At 35.2% G+C, this 24,164-nt stretch overlaps 1 protein-coding gene across 17 annotated transcripts in view; it reads left to right on the forward strand.

The window, feature by feature from the left end:
- The window catches only part of RNF111 (ring finger protein 111), a 210,216-nt gene extending 193,843 nt beyond the window's left edge, over positions 1-16,373 (forward strand). For 14 of the 17 annotated variants that reach the window (XM_077128059.1, XM_077128047.1, XM_077128057.1 and 11 more), the window contains 4 exons: positions 10,292-10,384; positions 11,455-11,550; positions 12,616-12,743; positions 14,742-16,373. In XM_077128059.1, the coding sequence (XP_076984174.1) occupies positions 10,292-10,384; positions 11,455-11,550; positions 12,616-12,743; positions 14,742-14,859 (435 nt within the window). In that variant the 3' untranslated portion in view covers positions 14,860-16,373. The remainder of the gene's footprint in view (positions 1-10,291; positions 10,385-11,454; positions 11,551-12,615; positions 12,744-14,741) is intronic. The other 3 variants (XM_077128045.1, XM_077128053.1, XM_077128052.1) reach the window with 1 other exon arrangement.
- The last annotated feature ends 7,791 nt before the right edge of the window (positions 16,374-24,164 follow it).

Here is a 24,164-nt window from a genome sequence, read left to right on the forward strand (position 1 = left end):
CTGGCACTTTCCCATTAAAAACATTTAGGACTTCCGGAGAAGATGGCGGCTTATTAAGACGCGCGGGTCTTAGTTCCTCCTCCAGAACAGCTACTAGGGAAATAGAAACGATACAGAACAGCTCCCGGAGCCACGACAGAGACCAAGAAGACAGCATACCCCATTCTGGAACGGCTAACTGGCTGGGAGAACCCGCTCCGGTGAGATCGCTGAGGAGCACGGGCTTCCCTGGCCTGGGGCGGCAGGCGGCCGAAGTCCCTCCCTCCCTCCTTCCTGGACCGGCTGGGAGAATTGGACAGGCGGTCCCCTCAAGCCGCGGCGGCTGGCGCCTCCCCCACAATGCGCGGCCTCCCAAACCAGCTGGGAGAATTGGATTGGAGATCCCCAAGCCGCGGAGAACGGCGACCGGGGTCCCGTCCAAACACGTGGCTTCCCGGTCCGGCTGGGAACGGATAGGCACTACCCCAAGCCACGGCGGCTGGCGCCCCCCCGCCATGCTTCACGCCCCGGGCTGGCTGGGAAATTTGGACAGGTACTCCCCCAAGCCGCGGAGGTCGGGGCCCCCCCACCACGCTTAGCGCCCCGGGCCGGCTGGGAAATTTGGACAGGCGGTCCCCCAAGCCGCGGAGGCCGGCGACCCTCCCCGCGCGCGGATCCCCGGGCTGGCTGGGAGATTCGGGTTGGCACTCCCCCAAGCCGCCTCGGCTGACGACCCCCCCCACAGCGAGAGTTTTCCAAAGTTAAAGAAGCCGCAGCATCTTTTACTGGTGGGACCCACAGACAGATGAGCACCACGAGTGCCACCTACTGGGCAGGATAAGAAAAACAGAGCCCAGAGATTTCACAGAAAAATCTTTCAGCCTGCTGGGTCTCACACCCAGGGAAATCTGATTAAATGCCCAGACGCCAGCAGAAGATAACGGATCACGCTCAAAAATTGAAAATATGGCCCAGTCAAAGGAACAAACCAATAGTTCAAATGAGATACAGGAGCTGAGACAACTAATGCTGAATATACGAACAGAAATGGAAAACCTCTTCAAAAACCAAATCAATAAATTGAGGGAGGACATGAAGAAGACATGGGCTGAACAAAAAGAAGAAATAGAAAAATTGAAAAAACAAATCACAGTACTTATGGGAGTGAAGGACAAAGTAGAAAAGCTGGAAAAAACAATGGATACCTACAATGGTAGATTTAAAGAGACAGAAGCTAGAATTAGTGAATTGGAGGATGGAACATCTGAATTCCAAAAAGAAACAGAAACTATAGAGAAAAGAATGGAAAAATTTGAACAGGGAATCAGGGAACTGAATGACAATATGAAGCGCACAAATATACGTGTTGTGGGTGTCGCAGAAGGAGAAGAGAAGGGAAAAGGAGGAGAAAAACTAATGGAAGAAATTATCACTGAAAATTTCCCAACTCTTATGAAAGACCTAAAATTACAGATCCAAGAAGTGCAGCGCACCCCAAAGAGAATAGACCCAAATAGGCGTTCTCCAAGACACTTACTAGTTAGAATGTCAGAGGTCAAAGAGAAAGAGAGGATCTTCAGAGCAGCAAGAGAAAAGCAATCTATCACATACAAGGGAAACCCAATAAGACTATGTGTAGATTTCTCAGCAGAAACCATGGAAGCCAGAAGACAGTGGGATGATATATTTAAATTACTAAAAGAGAAAAACTGCCAACCAAGACTTCTATATCCAGCAAAATTGTCCTTCAAAAATGAGGGAGAAATTAAAACATTCTCAGACAAAAAGTCACTGAGAGAATTTGTGACCAAGAGACCAGCTCTGCAAGAAATACTAAAGGGAGCACTAGAGTCAGATACAAAAAGACAGAAGAGAGGTATGGAGAAGAGTGTAGAAAGAAGGAAAATCAGATATGATATATATAATACAAAAGGCAAAATGTTAGAGGAAAATATTATCCAAACAGTAATAACACTAAATGTTAATGGACTGAATTTCCCAATCAAAAGACACAGACTGGCAGAATGGATTAAAAAACAGGATCCTTCCATATGCTGTCTACAGGAAACACATCTTAGACCCAAAGATAAACATAGGTTGAAAGTAAAAGGTTGGGAAAAGATATTTCATGCAAATAACAACCAGAAAAGAGCAGGAGTAGCTATACTAATATCCAACAAATTAGACTTCAAATGTAAAACAGTAAAAAGAGACAAAGAAGGACACTATCTACTAATAAAAGGAACAGTTAAACAAGAAGACATAACAATCATAAATATGTATGCACCGAACCAGAATGCCCCAAAATACGTGAGGAATACACTGCAAACACTGAAAAGGGAAATAGACACATATACCATAATAGTTGGAGACTTCAATTCCCCACTCTCATCAATGGAAAGAACATCTAGACAGAGGATCAATAAAGAAATAGAGAATCTGAATATTACTATAAATGAGCTGGACTTAACAGATATTTATAGGACATTACATCCCACAACAGCAGGATACACCTTTTTCTCAAGTGCTCATGGATCATTCTCAAAGATAGACCATATGCTGGGTCACAAAGCAAGTCTTAACAAATTTAAAAAGATTGAAATTATACACAACACTTTCTCGGATCATAAAGGAATGAAGTTGGAAATCAATAATAGACGGAGTGCCAGAAAATTCACAAATACCTGGAGGCTCAACAACATGCTCTTAAACAACGAGTGGGTCAAGGAAGAAATTGCAATAGAAATTAGTAAATACCTCGAGGCGAATGCAAATGAAAACACAACATATCAAAACCTATGGGATGCAGCAAAGGCAGTGCTAAGAGGGAAATTTATTGCCCTAAATGCCTATATCAGAGAAGAAGAGGAGGCAGGCAAAAATTCGGGAATTAACTGTCCACTTGGAAGAACTGAAGAAAGAACAGCAAACTAACCCCAAAGCAAGCAAAAGGAGAGAAATAACAAAGATTAGAGCAGAAATAAATGAAATTGAAAACATGAAAACAATAGAGAAAATCAATAAGACCAGAAGTTGGTTCTATGAGAAAATCAACAAGATTGATGGGCCCTTAGCAAGATTGACAAAAAGAAGAAGAGAGAGGATGTAAATAAATAAGATCAGAAATGGAAGAGGAGACATAACCACTGACCTCACAGAAATAAAGGAGGTAATAACAGGATACTATGAACAACTTTATGCTAATAAATACAACAATTTAGATGAAATGGACGGGTTCCTGGAAAGACATGAACAACCAACTTTGACTCAAGAAGAAATAGATGACCTCAACAAACCAATCACAAGTAAAGAAATTGAATTAGTCATTCAAAAGCTTCCCAAAAAGAAAAGTCCAGGACCAGACGGCTTCACATGTGAATTCTATCAAACATTCCAGAAAGGATTAGTACCAACTCTCCTCAAACTCTTCAAAAAAATCGAAGTGGAGGGAAAGCTACCTAATTCATTCTATGAAGCCAACATCACCTTCATACCAAAACCAGGCAAAGATATTACAAAAAAAAGAAAACTACAGACCAATCTCTCTAATGAATATAGATGCAAAAATCCTCAACAAAATTCTAGCAAATCGAATCCAACAACACATTAAAAGAATTATGCATCATGACCAAGTAGGATTCATCCCAGGTATGCAAGGATGGTTCAACATAAGAAAATCAATTAATGTAATACACCATATCAACAAATCAAAGCAGAAAAATCACATGATCATCTCAATTGATGCAGAGAAGGCATTTGACAAGATTCAACATCCTTTCCTGTTGAAAACACTTCAAAAGATAGGAATACAAGGGAACTTCCTTAAAATGATAGAGGGAATATATGAAAAACCCACACGTAATATCATCCTCAATGGGGAAAAATTGAAGACTTTCCCCCTAACATCAGGAACAAGACAAGGATGTCCATTATCACCACTATTATTCAACATCATGCTGGAGGTTCTAGCCAGAGCAATTAGACAAGAAAAAGAAATACAAAGCATCAAAATTGGAAAGGAAGAAGTAAAACTATCACTGTTTGCTGACGATATGATATTATACATCGAAAACTCAGAAAAACCCACAACGAAACTACTAGAGCTAATAAATGAGTACAGCAAAGTAGCAGGTTACAAGATCAACATTCAAAAATCTGTAGCATTTCTATACACTAGTAATGAACAAACTGAGGGGGAAATCAAGAAACAAATCCCATTTACAATTGCAACTAAAAGAATAAAATACCTAGGAATAAATTTAACTAAGAAGACAAAAAACCTATACAAAGAAAACTACAAAAAACTGTTAAAAGAAATCACAGAAGACCTAAATAGATGGAAGGGCATACCGTGTTCATGGATTGGAAGACTAAATATAATTAAGATGTCAATCCTACCTAAATTGATTTACAGATTCAACGCAATACCAATCAAAATCCCAACAACTTATTTTTCAGAAATAGAAAAACCAATAAGCAAATTTATCTGGAAGGGCAGGGTGCCCCGAATTGCTAAAAGTATCTTGAGGAAAAAAAACGAAGCTGGAGGTCTCACGCTACCGGACTTTATGGCATATTATGAAGCTACAGTGGTCAAAACAGCATGGTATTGGCATAAAGATAGATATATCGACCAGTGGAATCGAATAGAGTGCTCAGATATAGACCCTCTCATCTATGGACATTTGATCTTTGATAAGGCAGTCAAGCCAACTCACCTGGGACAGAACAGTCTCTTCAATAAATGGTGCCTAGAGAACTGGATATCCATATGCAAAAGAATGAAAGAAGACCCGTATCTCACACCCTATACAAAAGTTAACTCAAAATGGATCAAAGATCTAAACATTAGGTCTAAGACCATAAAACAGTTAGAGGAAAATGTAGGGAGATATCTTATGAAACTTACAATTGGAGGTGGTTTTATGGACCTTAAACCTAAAGCAAGAGCACTGAAGAAATAAATAAATAAATGGGAGCTCCTCAAAATTAAACACTTTTGTGCATCAAAGAACTTCATCAAGAAAGTAGAAAGACAGCCTACACAATGGGAGACAATATTTGGAAACGACATATCAGATAAAGGTCTAGTATCCAGAATTTATAAAGAGATTGTTCAACTCAACAACAAAAAGACAGCCAACCCAATTACAAAATGGGAAAAAGACTTGAACAGACACCTCTCAGAAGAGGAAATACAAATGGCCAAAAGGCACATGAAGAGATGCTCAATGTCCCTGGCCATTAGAGAAATGCAAATCAAAACCACAATGAGATATCATCTCACAACCACCAGAATGGCCATTATCAACAAAACAGAAAATGACAAGTGCTGGAGAGGATGCGGAGAAAGAGGCACACTTATCCACTGTTGGTGGGAATGTCAAATGGTGCAACCACTGTGGAAGGCAGCTTGGCGGTTCCCCAAAAAACTGAATATAGAATTGCCATACGACCCAGCAATACCATTGCTCGGTATCTACTCAAAGGACTTAAGGGCAAAGACACAAACGGACATTGCACACTAATGTTTATAGCTGTGTTATTTACAATTGCAAAGAGATGGAAACAGCCAAAATGTCCATCAACAGATGAGTGGCTAACAAACTGTGGTATATACATACAATGGAATATTATGCAGCTTTAAGACAGAATGAATTTATGAAGCATGTAATAACATGGATGGACCTAGAGAACATTATGCTGAGTGAGTCTAGCCAAAAACTAAAGGACAAATACTGTATGGTCCCACTGATGTGAACCGACATTCGTGAATAAACTTGGAATATGTCATTGGTAACAGAGACCAGCAGGAGTTAGAAACAGGGTAAGATAATGGGTAATTGGAGCTGAAGGGATACAGACTGTGCAACAGGACTAGATACAAAAACTCAAAAATGGACAGCACAATAATACCTAATTGTAAAGTAATCATGTTAAAACACTGAATGAAGTTGCATCTGAGCTATAGGTTTTTTTTGTTTGTTTGTCTGTTTGTTTGTGTCTTTTTTTTTTACTATTATTATTATTTTTATTTTTTCTCTATATTAACATTCTATATCTTTTTCTGTTGTTTTGCTAGTTCTTTTCCTAAATCGATGCAAATGTACTAAGAAATGATGATCATGCATCTATGTGATGATGTTAAGAGTTACTGATTGCATATGTAGAATGGAATGATTTCTAAATGTTGTGTTAATTTCTTTTTTTCTTTAATTAATAATAATAATAATAATGATAAAAAAACATTTAGAAAAATAGGAATAGAAGGGAACCTCCTCAACATGATAAAGAGCATATATAAAAAACCCTCAGCTAACATCATAATGGTGAAAGCCTGAAAGCTTTCCCTCTAAGATGTGGACCTAAACAAAGATGCCCATTGTCACCACTGTTATTTAGCATTATATTAGAAGTTCTTGACAGAGCAATTAGGCAAGACAAAGAAATAAAAGGCATCCAAATTGGAAAGAAAGAAGTAAAACTCACTATTTGTAAATGACATGATACTATATATAGAAAGTCTCAAAAAGTCAGCAACAGAGCTACCAGAGCTAATAAACAAACTCAGCAAAGTGGTGGGGTAGACGATCAGCATGTATAAATTAGTAGTGTTTCTATACACTAGTAATGAGTAAGCTGAGGAGGAAATCAAGAAGAATCCATTTACAATAACAGTTAGTAGAATCAAATATCTAGCAATAAATTTAACCAAGGATGCAAAGGTCCTATTTACAGAAAACTACAAAACATTGCTAAAAGAAATTTTAAAAGATCCAGAGAAACAGAAGGACATTGTGTTTGTTGATTGGTAGACTAAATACCAGTAAGATATCATTTCTACCCAAAATGGTTTATGGTTCAACACAATTCCATTCGCAATTCCAACACCCTGCCTTGTAGAAGTATAGGACTCACACTTTTTGACTTGAAGCCATATTACTGTGGTCAGAACATGGTACTGGCAAAAGGCTAGATATATTGGCCAATGGACTAGAATTGAGAATTAAAAAAAAATAGACTTTCAGGTGGGCAGTGGTGGCTCAGTGGCAGAGTTCTTGCTGTGATGCCAGAGACCCGGGTTCGATGCCTGGAGCCTTCCCATGCCCAAAACAAAAAACAAAATAGACTCTCACACCTTTGGCCAGTTGATTTTTGACAAAGCTGCCAAGTCCACTTGGAAGCAAATAGTCTCTTCAACAGATGGTGCTGGGAGAACTGGATATCCATATGCAAGTGAATGAAGGAAGAAGCTTATCTCACACCATATTCAAAAATTAATTCAAAATTAATCAAGACCTGAAGATAAGAGCTAGATATATAAAACTCCTAGATAAAAATGTAAGGAAGCATTCAGGACCTTGTGTTATGCAGTGGTTTCATAGAGTTTACTTAAAGCCCAGCAACAAAAGGAAAAATAGATATATGAGACCTCCTCAAAATTAGAAACTTTTCATCAAAGAACTTAGTCACAAAAGTGAAAAGGTTACCTAGTCAATGGGAGAAAATATTCAGAAACCACATATCTGATAAAGGTGCAATATCTAGAATATATGAAGAAATCCTATAACTTATTTAAAAATGGGCGAAAGACTTTCTGTAGACATTTCTTCAAAGTGGATGCATAAATGGCTAAAATGCACATGAAACGATGTTCAACCTCATTAGGAATTAGGGAAATGCCAATCAAAACCACAGTGAGATATCATCCACACCCTCTATTAAAATAAACACAAAGTTACAAGTGTTGGAGAGGATATGGAGAAATAAGAACTCTCCTTTATTGCTGGTGGGAATGTAAAATGGTGAAATTGCTATGGAAGACAGTTCAGCAGTTCCTTTGGAAACCAAATACAGAGTTACTGTATGTACCAGTAATCCCACTACGGTATATACTCAGATGAATTGAAAGCAGGGACTTCAATGTCCATAGTGGCATTATTCATAATTGCCAAAAGATGGAAGCAATTCAAATGTCTACTTTTTGATGAATGGTTAGACGAAGTGTGGTATATACATAAGATGGAATATTATTCAGCTGTAAAATGGAATGAAGTCCTGATGCATGCAACAACATGATGAACCATGAGAACTTTATGCTGAGTGAAGTAAGCTGGGAACAGAAGGAAAATGTTATATTATCTCAATAATATAATTATCTTATATTATTTTAATTATATAATAATAAAAATGAAGTAATTATTACAAGCCAACTCTTAGTGTCTAGACTATAGGTTACCAGGGTATAGATTGGTGTAGAGAGTGGGAGCTGATGCCTAATTTTTACAGAATTTTTATTTAGGTTGATTGTAAAGATTTGGGTATGGTTCATGGTGATGTTAGCACATTATTGGGAGTGTTATTAGCAGCTTTGAATTATGTATGTGAATGTGGTGAAAGTAAGTTTTGAGTCATGTATGTACTTAGAATGAAAATTAGATCATACGTAAAGTTAGATCATATGTATCACACAGTGACTCCTGTTGTGGATTATGGATTGGGGTTAATAGTACAAGTATAAGAATGTTCTTTCATGTGTTATAACAAATGTATGACACTAAGCCAGGTGTTAATAATACGGTAGTTTATGGAGAAAAAATAGGCCTAATGTAAACTATGGACTATAGTTAATGGTACTATTTTATTATTCTTTCATCAGTTGTAACAAAGGTGTATCACACCAATGCAAAGTGTTGAACAGTCGGAGGGCGGTATATGCAAACATTCTGTTTTTTACATGACTTTTCTGTAAACCTACAACATCTAATTAATAAACTTTTTTTAAAAATATGTATGTTTGCATCTGTCAGTTTATAGTGATAAGTGAATCTGTGGAAGATTATTAGATTTTCTGGTAAAAATATGTACAGTGACAATAAGGAGAAAAAACGTTGGGCAGCAACAGTACTGTACTGTATTTAGATGACAATACTGTACCTCAATTAAAGAATTCTGAGTCTGACTAGAGTAGGCCCTGTACCCAAGAAGATAAAAGTTTGAAAATGTTGTTTGCATTTGTCATTTAAGTGATTATTGGTGGCTTTTGTCAGAGTGGTTTCAGTAATGGTAAGGGATGGAGATTAGGTGCTTCTTAGGTTGCAGTAAGGAATGAATTCAAAGAAAATATAGAGAAAGTGAATATAAATGACTTGCTGTAGAAGCTTGACTGTGAAGGGAAAGTGTCAAATAGAGTTGGCAGTAGTTCCAGGATTAAGGAGAGAAGTTTTTGTTTGGAAAAACTTAAAGGTATTTTTAGGTTTTAAAACAGAACTGATAGAAAGGACTTGATTGAAGGTATAGAAGAGAGGCTTGGGTAATAGTTAATTAGGCATGACCCATGGTAGGCAAACGGGCAATGATAAGAGCAGGTGATGGAGATTAATTGTGATTAGGACAAAGAGGATGCTCATTCTTAAAAACTAGAGGAAGGAGACTAGAGGAATGTATGGGCTAAGCGCATGTTTAGATAATCTGGGGTGCAGACATTCCTTTCTCAGTTCTTCACTTCCCTTGGAGATGTGTAGGAGGTTGGGTTATCTGGTAAGAGGTGGATAGTATTGATCCTGGTCCTAAGAGAACTTGCAAAAAAATTAAATAGTAGGCTATTTGAAGGTTAAAGGTTATTGTTATTTTTAATTATTTTCCAAATGTGAATTGTGTATTAAATCTGTAAAATCTGCTACAAATATATTATGATTCATAGAAGTTTGATTAAAAAATAATTTTGAAGATGATTATGATGATTATATATAAAGATGGTAGTATGGTGCTTGATCCCAGAATCTCCATTCCCTATTCCTTAATTTAAAAAAATTAGAAAACACTATTAAATAAGAAAGCAGTCAAATAAGAAAGGGGCATGGGGGGACCTTTGCTGTTAGGGGTTTGAAGAAGACAAAGTAAACTTAAGTCTTGACCTGAGTTTGCTTGGAAAATTCTGTGCATTTTTATTTCTTGGTATTCTTTAATAAAGCTCTCTGAAATTGGCAAAATTTTATGAAATCTTTGCTCCTTTCAAGTGCAGGTTACCAAGAGCATCAGGCTTAAGTTTGGGTGTTTTCTAAATAGGAGTCTTTGTGCAAAGTACATCAAGTAGAAGAAAGACTACCTATTATCTCACTGAACAGTTCTTATATTTTGAGAGTTCCCAGTGCTGTTATAGTATACTTAGTTGGTGTAATATCTACTTGCTGAAGTTGAATTTTATGAGTTGTCAAATGAAGGGAATTGAGTGTCTTGAATTATTCAATCTTAACAGTGAAATACAAGTCAATTTGTAATTGATTTTAGCATCTCTCTTCTATTACAATAGGTTCCTGACATGGCAGGCTATCCTCACATCCGTTACATTTCATCAGGATTGGATGGAACATCATTCAGAGGTCCTTTCAGGGGCAACTTTGAGGTATGAAATAAAATAAATGCAGAGATTTGCTACAATACTTGTAATACAAAGTGAATGTGTATATATAATATATACTAATATATATTAGTAGTATTCACAATTGTATGTGTCTGCTGTAGTGGCTGGGAATCAGAAGGCAGTAAAATGTCTGAATTTCTGATATTGTTTCTGGGGGTGGTAAGAGAAAGATATATAAGCAACAATAAGAATGCAGGGAATATAATGATTTTGATTTGAGGTTAAAGTCTGAAAAAATGTTGCTGGGGAAAAGGAAACCTAATTAATTCAGTTTGAAGCTAAGTATCTTCTCGTTTGAATTTTCAGTGGGAACAAATCATTCAAATATAATTTTTAAGTTTTGGTTTGTTTTTTTTAATGCAAATTTGGAAGTTGGAGTCATTGTGACTTATCACAGCTGTTGCTGTTTGAGTTGTTTTTCCTTTTTACTAGAATAATTTTATTTTCTACATATACATACATATATACCTACCTACCTATGGAATACCATGTGGTAATGTTTTTGTCCTAATTTATAAGGATAACTTTGCCATACCGCTTTAGTCAGCTGAGGAAAAAAAGTTTCAAACAACCATTTACCTTACCATATATAAGAAAAATATATATAAATCATGTGTTTTTCATATAAAAGGTTTTTGAATACTGTATTTACATTGCAGGTTTATAAATATGAAATATTTATTGCTATACAATATTGACAATACTTTTCAAAGGATAATCATCTTGCCTTTTAATACTAATTTTTCACTTTCAGGAACTGATTGATTTTTTAAATTTTTATTTTTTAAAAAATTTATTTATGACATATAACCACATACAAACACAAACATTCTTACCATATGATCATTCCATTCTTATTATATAATCAGTAACTCACAATATCATCACATAGTTGTATATTCATCATCCTGATCATTTCTTAGAATATTTGCATCAATTCAGAAAAAGAAATAAAAAGAAAACAGAAAAAAATTCATAGATACCATGCCCCTTACCCCTCTTTTTCATTGATCAGTAGCATTTCAATCTACTAAATTTATTTTAACATTTAGGAACTGATTCATTTAGAAGAAAGATTAGGAAATGTCAATCGTGGAGCATCCCAGGGGACAATTGAAAGATGTACATATCCACATAAATACAAAAAGGTAAGAATGTATTCTATATAACTTATAAAATATTATTGAAATTCATAACTTTTAATATAATGAACCACCTTTGGAACTTTGGGCTTGTAACAACTACCTTATTTATTATTGAAGCAATATTTGCATATGGATCTAACAAGAAAGAGAGTAAAAAAATACCCACCCTGATGTCTCTCTCCCACTGCAGACCCCAGTTTTCCTTCATAAAAGTGAAATCATGGTAAAGAATTACTTGTATATTCTTCCAGATAATTTTATGCACTTATAAAAATGTGCTTATATACATACATTATCTTCCACTCTTTCATAAAACAGAAATGAGATGAAATCATACATATGCTTTTGCACATTGCCTTTTCATTATTTATCAGCATCCACAGATCAGTCATATTCTTCTTAATAGCTATCCCGAATTCTGTCTTGTGACAGTACCATAATTTATTTAACCAGTCACTTACTTTGATGGACATTTAGTTGATCTACATTGCTTTTACTCTACCCTGTAACCCTAGTGTAGTATATATGAAAGTGCTGTAGTAGATATGTTAAATAACTTTCTTTCAACAAGCTCTTTATAGCAATGCCCTATACCATACAGAGAATAATAATAAAGTGAAATTTACTGTTATTTGTATTTTCCATCCATTTTCTAAAGGTATTAATGAAGTATTACCATTAAATTTAAGTCATTTCAACTGTCAGCTAAATGTTGTAACATTAATTTATATGGATGTTATTTAAAACATTAGTAACATAAAATTTGTTTATGTATGTTTATGATAAGTTTATATTGTGTAAATATCTGGATTAAAAGTAATAGATTTTAAAAAAGGTATAGATTTCAAATGAACGAATATCTGTTACATTTGACTTTGCTTGATGTTGATTGTTTAAGGGTAATAGAAGAACACTTAATTGATGATAATCACTTAATGCACATATTAATTCATGATAGTCTTACCTAGGAAATAAGCTGTGGGCAAATGTGTAGTTTTGTTTTGTTTTGTTTTTGAAATAAGCACTGACTTTACTCAGTTGTTCAATAATGTCATCTCTACTAATAAGGTAACAACTGATTGGTTCTCACAGAGGAAACTGCACTGCAAACAAGATGGGGAAGAAGGGACTGAGGAAGACACAGAGGAAAAGTGTACTATCTGTTTATCTATTTTAGAGGAAGGTGAAGATGTGAGGTAACTAGATATTAATTATCTAAGACCCATTTCCAAAACTATGCAAGGAGCTTTATTTGGAAATAGACTAGAAACAAATAAAGATTGAGCCTGATATACTCTTTTACCAGCATCCAACATGTAGAATTGGCTTTTTATGGTGAGCGAAACAAAAAGATTAAAATCTCTATATAAGGAACAAAGGGGTAATGGTAAGAAGTATACTGCTTGTTTAGGCCACACCAAAGCTTGCTCAGGAAAATTTTGTGGTTAAAATTCTTGTCTTGTGCTACCACTCAGCGTGTCAATATTGAACTTTGTCTTTTTATAAATCTTGCAGAAGAGAAAATTTGAGGGACTTTGGTGGCCTGAATTTGCCAAATTTAAAAAGGGACAGATTATTAGCTCAATGTAGTTTGTTTTACAGCATCTTTTATAAATCGATTTTGTCCTTAAATTTCCTCTCTGACTTGTAGAACTATTTTCTTTTTGCAGCTTTATGATGTAATAAATGTTGTTATTATGCTAAACCAATAGTATTTTATTTTAGAAATATTTTAAAATTTTTTTCATGAAACAACATACAAGCACAAACATTCTTAACATACAAACATCATGCATGGTGTACAATCACTGGCTCACAATATCATTACATAGTTGCATATTCATCACCATGATCATTTTTTAGAACATTTGCATCACTCCAGAAAAAGAAATAAAAAGATAAAAGAAAAAACTCAGGCATCCCATAACCCTTACCCCTCTCTCTCGTTGACCACTAGTATTTCCATACCCAATTTATTTTCTTTGTTCCCCTTATTATTTGTTTATTTTTCTTAAATCCATACTTTTTACTATTCTGTCCGTGCCTATTTTAGGGATTAATACAAAACAATTTCTCAAGTAATTGTTTTGTTTCTATTCTAATTTTTTTGTTTTGTTTTGTTTTTAATGCAACAGATTTTATAATATATCCAACAGAACCATGTGGTAGTTTTGTTGACCTAATTGGTAAGGGTTAACTTTTACCATATCTCTTCAGTTGGCTAGGGGAAAAAAATTATAAATGGTAGTTTACTTTTTCATATATAGCTTATTTGAACATTATACTTCCAATAAAGATTTATAAATATGAAAGTTAATTGTTTTCACAGTATTGACAATACTGTTCAAGGAGTAATCATTGATAATGAATTGGAACACACCTTTTTAGTTGCTATTTTTACAAAAATATTAGGAAATCTAAAAATGTGTGATAACTCTTAACGGTAGATAGAGGTAAAAATAGACACTAGAGTCAATAGTTCCATTCTACTTAGATTTAATGTTACTCTCTCTTGCTGGGAATCCCTATTTCTCAATTTCTAATTGAAGACATGGTATGATGAACTAAAATAAGCATTTATTTTTAACCTATGTATGAAAGAGTAATGCAGTATTAAGTGGATATTTAACACTTAGTAATATGAAAATAATATTACTTACTTTAATCACTACTTAGGTTATATATATAAAAATCCTCTAGGTAGAAAATGATAATGTTGCATATTAAGACATTCCTTAATTAGGACGGCATGGCTGCTATATAGTTATGTGTTTTAATGTCTTTGAGAGACAATTAAGAGATATTTTAAAGTGTTTCATAAATGCAAAGTGATGATTTGATAGTAAAAATGCATTTGCAATATTATATAATGAACATATTGTAACTCTAGTGCATTGGCAGCTCATGTATAGAAACAAAGCTGGAATAACTTCCAGTATAGTTCTTGTTCTTATAATTCTTGAGTTTCTATATAATTTGGTTCTGTAGCTGTGACGGTCAGTTGTTCAGGTTATTTATATATTATATTACCCAGAATGCTAATTTAATATGTGCGTAAGTCTCCTTAACAGAAGAGAAAGATGCCTACTAACTTCAGAACACTGCTGAATTTTTACGTATTTAATGTTTAAAAATATAAATGCTACATGTAGTGTCATAAAATTAATTTTTGCTTTTTGTTTTGTCAATAATAGACGCCTTCCATGTATGCACCTTTTCCACCAAGTATGTGTTGACCAGTGGTTGATTACCAATAAGAAGTGCCCCATATGCAGAGTGGACATTGAGGCCCAGCTGCCAAGTGAAAGTTGACACCACGTTACAGAACTCTTGCCTTCTCTCTCATTCTCCTCCTTCCTGGTACCGCAGTCAACCAAAGATGGCATGACTTACCTGCGCAGATTTGGAAGCATTGAACTTAGAGTGCTGGCTCTGCTATATGGTACAACTAATGCTAGACCTACAGTTTATGTATACAGTTGATTTTGATGTATTTATAAAAGCTTTTTTTTTCTAGATTTGACATTTTTCCTGTATCATTTTACTGTATTTTTGCATGGTTCCTTCCTTGTATTGCATTTCTTTGCACATATTATGGGCTTGTGACCCTAAACTTGCAGGCAAGATTAGCTGCTTTAGTCAGTAGAATTGTGTGGTCTTTTTGTTTTTACATACAACCAGGCCTTGAGAATCATGATTTTTTTTTATCCATTACTAACCTTTAATTTAATCAATCATGTACTTTAGTTTAATGTATAAAAATCCTCTAGAAAATTATAATATTGTATATTAAGACATTCCTTAATTAGGACAAAATGGCTGCTGTATATTTACAATATGGAGTTCTGAGTTAAATACCATCCTTAATACTGGGAACAGAATACAAACCATATTCAGTCAGATGCAGGTGGTATTCACGTCACCAGAGTGATCAATATGAATTTTCTTGGTGTATCCTTTTCCTTTCAGTACAGTGCAGATAGAATTGAATATTAATATACATTTAGACTGCTGTTCTGATTGTATTTATCTTTTTCCTACATTGTTTAGAAATTTATTTCCCTCATTCAATTTTTGCTGCTGTGAAACAGCCCTAATGAACACTAAATATTAATGTCAATTAGCTGGATTGTACATACTTGCAGATTTTAGGGGAATTGAAAAAGACATGTAGAATTTTGTTCAGTCTTCTGTAAGCACGTATAGTTAAGATATCTGCTTACACTGATTTTGTTAACACATTCAGTCAGGATTTAGAATTGCAGTCATTGGCAGGTATCTATGCATTCACATAACTTCTAAAGATCCCAGAATCACTTTTAAGGGATTTTTATTAGTTTAAAGATAAATAAAGTCACCCGAATCTGTGTGTCTCCTGTTTTATTTCTCTAAACTTGAAAAACAGTACATCTGCAGATACTGTGAGGCACAAATTATACTGTCAACCTACTGTTGCTCTGCATATAGACTCCCACTTCTTACCTTACCAAGAGTCGATCACTGATTTAAAATTTTTAATTTCTATAGTTAAAGATCTACTGCATAATATAGAATATGAAGTTAACATACTAACATTTCTCCTTTGGAGAGAGTTTTAATCTACTTCAGGATGCATATTATCAAGATACTTTCATATACAGGATAGCCTAACTTTATTTGTTTAAATATGCTTACTATGCCCAAGATTGCAAATGCATCCAGTCAGTAATATCACTGTCTGTATGTAGAAGACATGTTCCCATGGATCATATGTGAAGATGTCAATAAGTTTGCATTAAGCCACCTGCTTTGTAAGTGGATTGATTAATAAATAACTTCTATTTCTATTGTCTTTGTGTTTTGTGATTAGTTTTAATAAAAGTTTACATTAAACATCTTGGAATTCAAAAATGGTGATATCACTTAAGTTGATATTGGCATAATGTTGTGTTTCTATTCATTCAGTAATGACTACTTTCCTTTTTTTAAATTGGTAAATGTTATATTGCTGCCATTTTCAACATCAGGATGCCTCAACATAGTATGTGTGGAGATGGAGGATAGATTTGTGATCAAAATATTTGGATATAAAATAAATCACACTTTTTAAAAGTATACTTTAAAAAAATATTTTTATTGACAAATCTTTACACATACATTCCATACATGGTGTATAATCAAGTTATATTTGATGATTAAGGTGCAGCTGTAAAAGATCAGGGGAGAGTTAGAGAGAGTATATCTGCCACCTTAGTGGAGAAAAGATCAAGTGGCCTGTCTTCAAGTATCCTGTGAGGTATGTAGGGCTTGGTCAGCAGTGAGAGATTAAAGAAGGATAAAATGAAGAGAATTTTATAAATGAAGTCCTCTTCCCGTTCCCTAAAGCATCAGAACATGGATAGATTTGTCTACTTTCAAATATATCAGATTTAGATGCACGACTACCTATTGGCCTGTAGATAATTGGTATTGATTTTTTAATGTAGTTGATGCATCATTACTTTAACATTTATTTGATGCTGATATTTGTGGCATAAACCTGGATTGTTAATGCAAGAGTTTACTAAAGCCCATAGTTACAGGAAAAAATATGATTAGTAATGAGCCAAGTAAGGAAGATAATGAAACATTTTAACTTTTTTGTACTTTGTTTTGGTGTCTTGCGTATCCTATTGCATCTCATGTGCAAATGAAAATTTTAGTGATAGCTGTCCAAATACTTTAAAACTAAAATTCTTTTCACAGAAAATTTTTATTTTTGTTATTAATATGCAAGTGGTAAACTGATATTTGGAAATTTTTTCTTCCTCTGGTGGCTTTAACTGCTAGTACACTTCATCTGGACTGTAACAGTTATACATGCAGAAACCAGGTCTGTTTTAAAAAATAATGGTATTTGAAACTACCAGTTAAAACACTGAAATTAAAAGATGAACACTTTTCGTTAATTTTCCTAAATGGGAATAGTTTAATTTCTGATTTTGAACTGAACTTATAAAATTTGTGTGAATATAGTATTTTTTTTTGTATTTTGTCTCCATATTGAATATTTCATGATAACAAGATTTCAACCATTTTCTGGAATTAAGAATTATATCCTAAAATCTATTTCTTGGCGGGCCGCGGTGGCTCAGCGGGCAAAGTGCTTGCCTGCTATGCCGGAGGACCTCGGTTCGATTCCCGGCCCCAGCCCATGTAACAAAAACGGAGAAACAGAATACAATAAAACAAGAAAATGTTTAAAAATGTTTCCCTTTCTTCCTTCCTTCCTTCCTTCTCTCTGTCTTTCCTTTAAAAAAAAAAAAAAAAAAAAAAAAAATCTATTTCTTACCGAAAAAAAAGTTTGTATATTGTGGGGGGGCCTATTGGGGACAATCTCCTCTTTCGCCTGTTTATTCTGTACAAGTTCATATGCCACACAAATGCTTTTTTGGCATAGTAGAAAAAATACAGGTTTTGGAGTCAGACAGACTTTTGAGTGCTGAACAGTGCAACTTTGAACAACTTATTTGCACTCTCTGAGCCTCAACTTTCTCACCTACAAAATAGAGATAAAACCTACCTCTTAGAGTGCTTCTCAGTGTTAAATGAGATAATGAGCATAAAGTGCTTTGGTATATAGTACAGATTTAGGAATATTTTTCCCTAATCTCTCTGTAGCCTACCCTACCAGCCAAATATCTTTGCCTATGATAACAAAATGGTAGCATAACAAAGTGCTGAACCACAGACCATATTTTACTGCTAATCTTTCTCTTTCTATTGAATCCAAGGAAGTAATTACTAGATAAGAAGGAATAATTCCCTTCAACCATTATCTAATGGGTTGAAACTTTTCTAATGTTAGGGACATGAAAGATTCCTAGCATATGTGTTGTTTCTTCCCTTCCTTGCAGGAGTCTAGTTGTCCATCAGTACCGTTTGGTGCTTGCTTCAGACAGCTATTGCCGGTGGATCATAATTGGGACAAAACATGAAGCGATTTGCCCTCTCTGACCTACAGGGAATTTTTTTTTTATGGGGAAATCGAAATCTAGAATTTCTCATTCTTCTCGCTAGCAATTAGATTCACTATTTATTTTTACTGTGGACTCGGCTGGGTCTTGAGTACAAAATGCTGAACCAGTTTTGCTTTAGGTTGTTGTAATATTCAGTATGTGCTGCAGGAAAAAGCAAACTAGAAAATGTAAAATTCTGTTTTGTTGTTGACAGAGACTATGCTCTGAAAAGGAACATATAGGATCTATACTATATATAACTATATGCGATAGAAAGAGAGATGATAGATAGATGCATGCATACATACATACATTAATACTGCTACCAGGGCAAAATTTCCAACCAGTCAGTTCAGGAATGAGCCAAAGGCCTGTTCTTCCACTAGCATAACTGGAAAATCCTCTATAATATGAAACACTCCCAACCTGTTATCTTAGGGATTCTGTTCTTTTATTCTCAAGAATTTTGTTTTATTTTTTAAGAAAGATGTTTGATAAGGAAATTGGAAGAGATATGATAGGTTGCCCATCGAACGTCCCCCCAACTGGCCTTTAAGAAGGAATGAAAAATGCCTTTCATTTAACTGCTATCTAAAGTACCATCCTGCTGGTATTTGTCCAGAGAATAACTTGTTATGGAGTAACCTTATGGTTAGCCAACTACTCTCCAAAGTTTTGCATTAGTTACATATTGCTGTCTAAGAGTTATTTACTGCTTTTTAGCCCCAAAATTTAGCGACCTGGTATTTCAGTTTCTGTGGTTCAGGAATTTGGTTGCAGATTAGGTGGATTCTGGCTCGGGGTCTCTCATGAGTTTACAAACAAAGTAAGGTTGGGACTGCAGTCATCTGAAGGCTTGACTGGGGCTGGAGAATCTGGTTCCAAGATGGCTTGCTCATTGGGTGTTGACCAAAAGGTCTCACTTTGTTATATGGGCCTCTTTGTAGAGTTGTCTGAATATATTCATGACAGGGTAGCTGGCTTCTCAAAAGTGAGTGATACTGGAGAGAGCAAGGAGAAAGCCATATGCCATTCTATGACCTAATCTCAGAAGTTATAAACTCATTTCTGCCACATTTTATTCATTAGAAGCAAGAATTGCCAAGTGCAGCCTATGCTCAGGTAGGTGAAGTAGGCTCCACCATTTGAAGAAAGGTGTAGCCAGAATTCCTATACATTTCTAAAGCATCACATTTATTAAGTCTAGTGTCTTTATGTTGCTTATGTTGAGACCCAGTTTCCAGACATGAACTCTGACTAGCTTGTCTCCCCAATGCTCTCAATTATATCTTGTCCATAACTCAGTATCATATATATAATTCCATCTGCCCTCAGGAGGCAACCAAATATCAAAACAATCCTTGAAAGTGGCTTAGGCATTCAAATTCCTATGTAAAAAAATCTGCCAGGAATTGTGTTAATTCTGAGTTCGCAAATGATCATAAACCCCAGCCACCATACTATATTTTCCTAAACTGGGGCCGGCCCATGTCAGACCAAGAATACACAAGACCATTCCAGTAAATAAGAGATTTATTTGGTACAGGGTTCTTAGTGGCTTAAAACCTAAATTGTTGGGCAGGCCACGGTGGCTCAGCAGGCAAGAATGCTCGCCTGCCATGCCGGAGGACCTGGGTTTGATTCCCGGTGCCTGCCTATGTTAAAAAAAAAAAAAGACTAAATTGTTTAATTTGCTCCCAGTAGCACAATTTGGAAAGAGATTGAATGGGCATATAGTATGGCTGGTGTTAAGCTAGAAGTTCTACTGGGGTAGAATGTCCAATATGGCCTCCTTATATGTCTGATGCTTAAACTGGGATGGCTGGAACAGCTGTAGATAGGGCTTTTCTTGCTTCCTGTGGTCTCTAGCAAGGAATAGCTAGACCTCTTTATGCAGTGACTCATGATTTGTGAGACCTATCCCTGGAACTGGCACAATGTCACATTCTGTTCATGAAAGCAGGTAACAAGGGGGAGGGAAATGGATTGCACCTTTTAATAGAATGTATAGCAAAAGAAATTGCAGCTATCTTTAATCCACCACAGTAAAGAAAAACAAGTCCCATTACTTTGATAGCATGCCTAGTAAAAAAGATCTTCACAAACTCATTTTTTTCTAAGCCAAAGTTTAGCATATGGAGAAGCCATATGTGCAAAATGATCCCACGTTCTCAAGTATCAGAAGAATCAGCAGGGAAGGATCTTTCTTTCACTTCCCGAGGCTGATACTTGAGAAAAAGAGATGTGTGGGATGAAGAAAGCTAGGATTTCTGGTCTTTTGCTGTATCTTTGTGTATTTTAGAAATTATCTGTAAAATTCTTGAAAGATGATTATCATACCTCTGCTTCTGCTCTTGAAGTGACAAAGAGTTCTCTACTTATTGAAAGAAGTACATTGCTTTAGTAAAAAGTTACAGTTTTACAAAGATCTTTCCTTCAGTAAGTGTTTCTATAACTTCAGTCATAGGGTTTCCACTATTCTAGTTTCTGTCTCTGAATTTCTTTATTCAAAATATTTCATATAAGAAAATTTTACTGTATTTGTCCTTCTGTGTTTGGCTAATTTCAATCAACATGAGGTCTTCAAGGTGCATCCATATTATAGCATGCATCAGAACTTCATTTCTTTTCATGGCTGAAAAATATTCCATTGATGTACACATACCACATTTTGTTTATTCATTCATCTTGAGGGACACTGGGATTGCTTCCAGCTTTTTTGGCTATTGTGAATAATGCTAGTATGAACATTGGTGTGCAAATATCTCTGCTTGAGTCCCTGTTTTCAATTCTTTTGGTTATATACATAAAAGTGGAATTCCTGGTTCATGTGGTAGTTCTCTGTTTCATTTTCTGAGGCAAAGTCAAACTTTCCTACAATGGCTTCAACCATTTTACATGCCTATCAACAAGTACAAAGGTTATTATAGCTCTTCAGCTTTACCAACTTATTTTCCATTTTAAAAATAATAACCATCTTAGTGGGTATGAAGTGATATCTTGTGGATTTGATTTGCATTTCTCTAATGGTTAATGACGGTGAGCATTTTTTCTTATGCCATTTATATATCTTCTTTGAAGAAATGTTTAGTCAAATCCTTTGCTCATTTTTAAATTGGGTTGTTTGTCTTTTTATTGTTCAATTGTAGCAGGTTATTTATTTATTTGTTTATTTATTTATTTATTTTAGTTATCAAGCCCTTATCAGACATGGTTTCCAAATATTTTCTCCCATACAGAAGGCTACCTTTCACTGTGTTGATAATGTTGATAATGTCCTTTGGTGCACAAAAGTTTTTAATTTTGATGAAGCCCAGTTTTTCTTTTGTTACTCGTGTTTTTTGTGCAAAATCTAAGAATCCATTGCCTAATACAAGGTCCCAAAGATATTAACCTATGTTGTCTTCTAAGAATTTTATAGTTTTAGCTCTTATACTTCAGTCATTTATCCATTTTGAATTAATTTTTGTATGAGGTGGGTTCTAGTTTGCTAATTGCTGAAATGTGATATGACAGAAATGAAATGGCTTTTCAAAGGGGGAATTTATTAAGTTGCTAGTTTACAGTTCTAAGCTTACAAAAATGTCCAAATTAAAGGAAGGCTATAAACACATCCAATCTTAGGCATCAGGGAACTTGGTTCAAGATGGCCAATGGCATACAGGATTTGTCTCTCAACTTGAAAGGCACATGGTGAACATGTTGTCTGCTAGCTTTCTCTCCAGTCTTGTTTCATGAAGCTCCCCTGGGGGTGTTTTCCTTCTTCATCTCCAAAGGTCTCTGGCTGTGTGGGCTCTCGTGGTTCTCATGTGGTTCTGTGGCTCTCTCCAAAACGATTCTACTTTTAAAGGATTCCGGTAAACTAATCAAGACCCATATGGAATGTGTGGAGTCACAGCTCCCTCTAATCAAAGGCTAACACCCACAATTGGGTGTGTCACATCTCCGTGGAGATAATCTAATCAAGTCTCCAACCTACAGTAAGGAATAGAGATTAAAAGAAATAGCTCGGGTGGGCTACGGTGGCTCAACAGGCTGAGTTCTCGCCTGCCATGCCAGAGACCCAGGTTCGCTTCCCGTGCCTGCCCATGCAAAAATAAATAAATAAATAATAAAAGAAACAGCTCCCCCACAAAATGGATCAGCATAAAACATGGCTTGTCTAGGGTACATAATCCTTTCAAACTGGCACAAGGTGAGAGGTGAATTTCCAGTTGTCCCAGCACCATTTATTGAAGAGACTATTCTTTCCTGATTTTAATGGACTAGGTGCCCTTCTTGAAAATCAACTGATTGTATGTAAGGCTTTATTTCTGGATTCTTAATTCTCTTCCATTGGTCTATGTTTCTATCCCTATGTCAGTACTGCACTGTTTCAATTACTCAGTGAGTCTTTCAACTTTATTCTTTTTCATTATTGTTTTTACTATTTGGGGACCCTTGCAGTTCTCTGTGAATTTGAGGCTTGGCCTTTCCATTTCTGCAAATGAAACAAAACAAAATCCAAACAACTTCTGGGATTTTGATTAGGACTGCACTGAATTTGTAGATGGCTCTAGGTAGTATTGACATCTTAGTATTAAGTTGTCTATACTTGAACATGGGATGTCTTGCCATTTATTTAAGTTTTCTTTAATTTCTTTCAGCAATGTTTTGTATTTTCAAAGTAGCAATTCATCTCCTTGTTTAAATTTGTTTCTAGGTATTTTGTTCTTTTAGATGTTTTTGTAAGTGGAATTGTTTTCTTAATTTCCTTTTCACATTGTTCATTACCAGTGGATAGAAATAAAATTTATGTTTGCATGTCAGTCTAATGCCCTGTGCCTTTGCTGAATTCATTTGTTAATTCTGGTAGTTTCCTTGTGAATTATTTGGGATTTTTCTGCATATAAGATAAAATCTATGATTAGAGATAGTTTTATGTCTTTCTTTCAAATTTTGGTGCCTTTTATTTCTTTTTCTTCCTGGAATGCTCTGACTAGAACAATATTGAATAACAGTTGTGACAGTGGGCATCTTTGTTTTGTTCATGATCATAGGGGGGAATATTCTTTTCACCATTGAGAATGATATTTGCTTTGGCTTTTTAATATGTACCCTTTATCATATTGAGAAAGTTTTCTTCTATTCCTAGTTTTCTGAGTGTATCATGAAAGTATGTTGGATTTTGTCAAGCATCTTTTCTGCATCAACTGAGATGATCATATCAGTTTTTTTTTCCTTCATTCTGTTAGTGTAGTGTGTTACAATGATTGATTTTCTTATTTTGAACTACCCTTGCATTCTTGAAATAAATCTCACTTGGTCAGGGTATATAGTCCTTTTAATATACTGTTGCATTCAGTTTGCCAGTATTCTTGAGGATTTTGTACCTATATTCCTAAGGAATATTGGTATGTAATTTTCTTTTCTTGTGATGTGTTTGTCTGGCTTTGGTATCATAGAGTAAGGAAGTATTCTACCTTTACCAATTTTTTTATAGAGTTTTAGAGAGATTGGAGTTAATTCTTCGTTTGGTAAAATTCATCAGTGAAGCCATGTGCTACTGGATATTTCTTGAATGTTTTTTCTTAAATTATGGATCCAATTGCTTTAGTTGGTATTGTTCTATTGAGTAATCTGTATCTTTCTGAGTCAGTT

Source organism: Tamandua tetradactyla, chromosome 14 (assembly GCF_023851605.1).
Source record: "Tamandua tetradactyla isolate mTamTet1 chromosome 14, mTamTet1.pri, whole genome shotgun sequence".
NCBI lineage: Eukaryota > Metazoa > Chordata > Mammalia > Pilosa > Myrmecophagidae > Tamandua > Tamandua tetradactyla.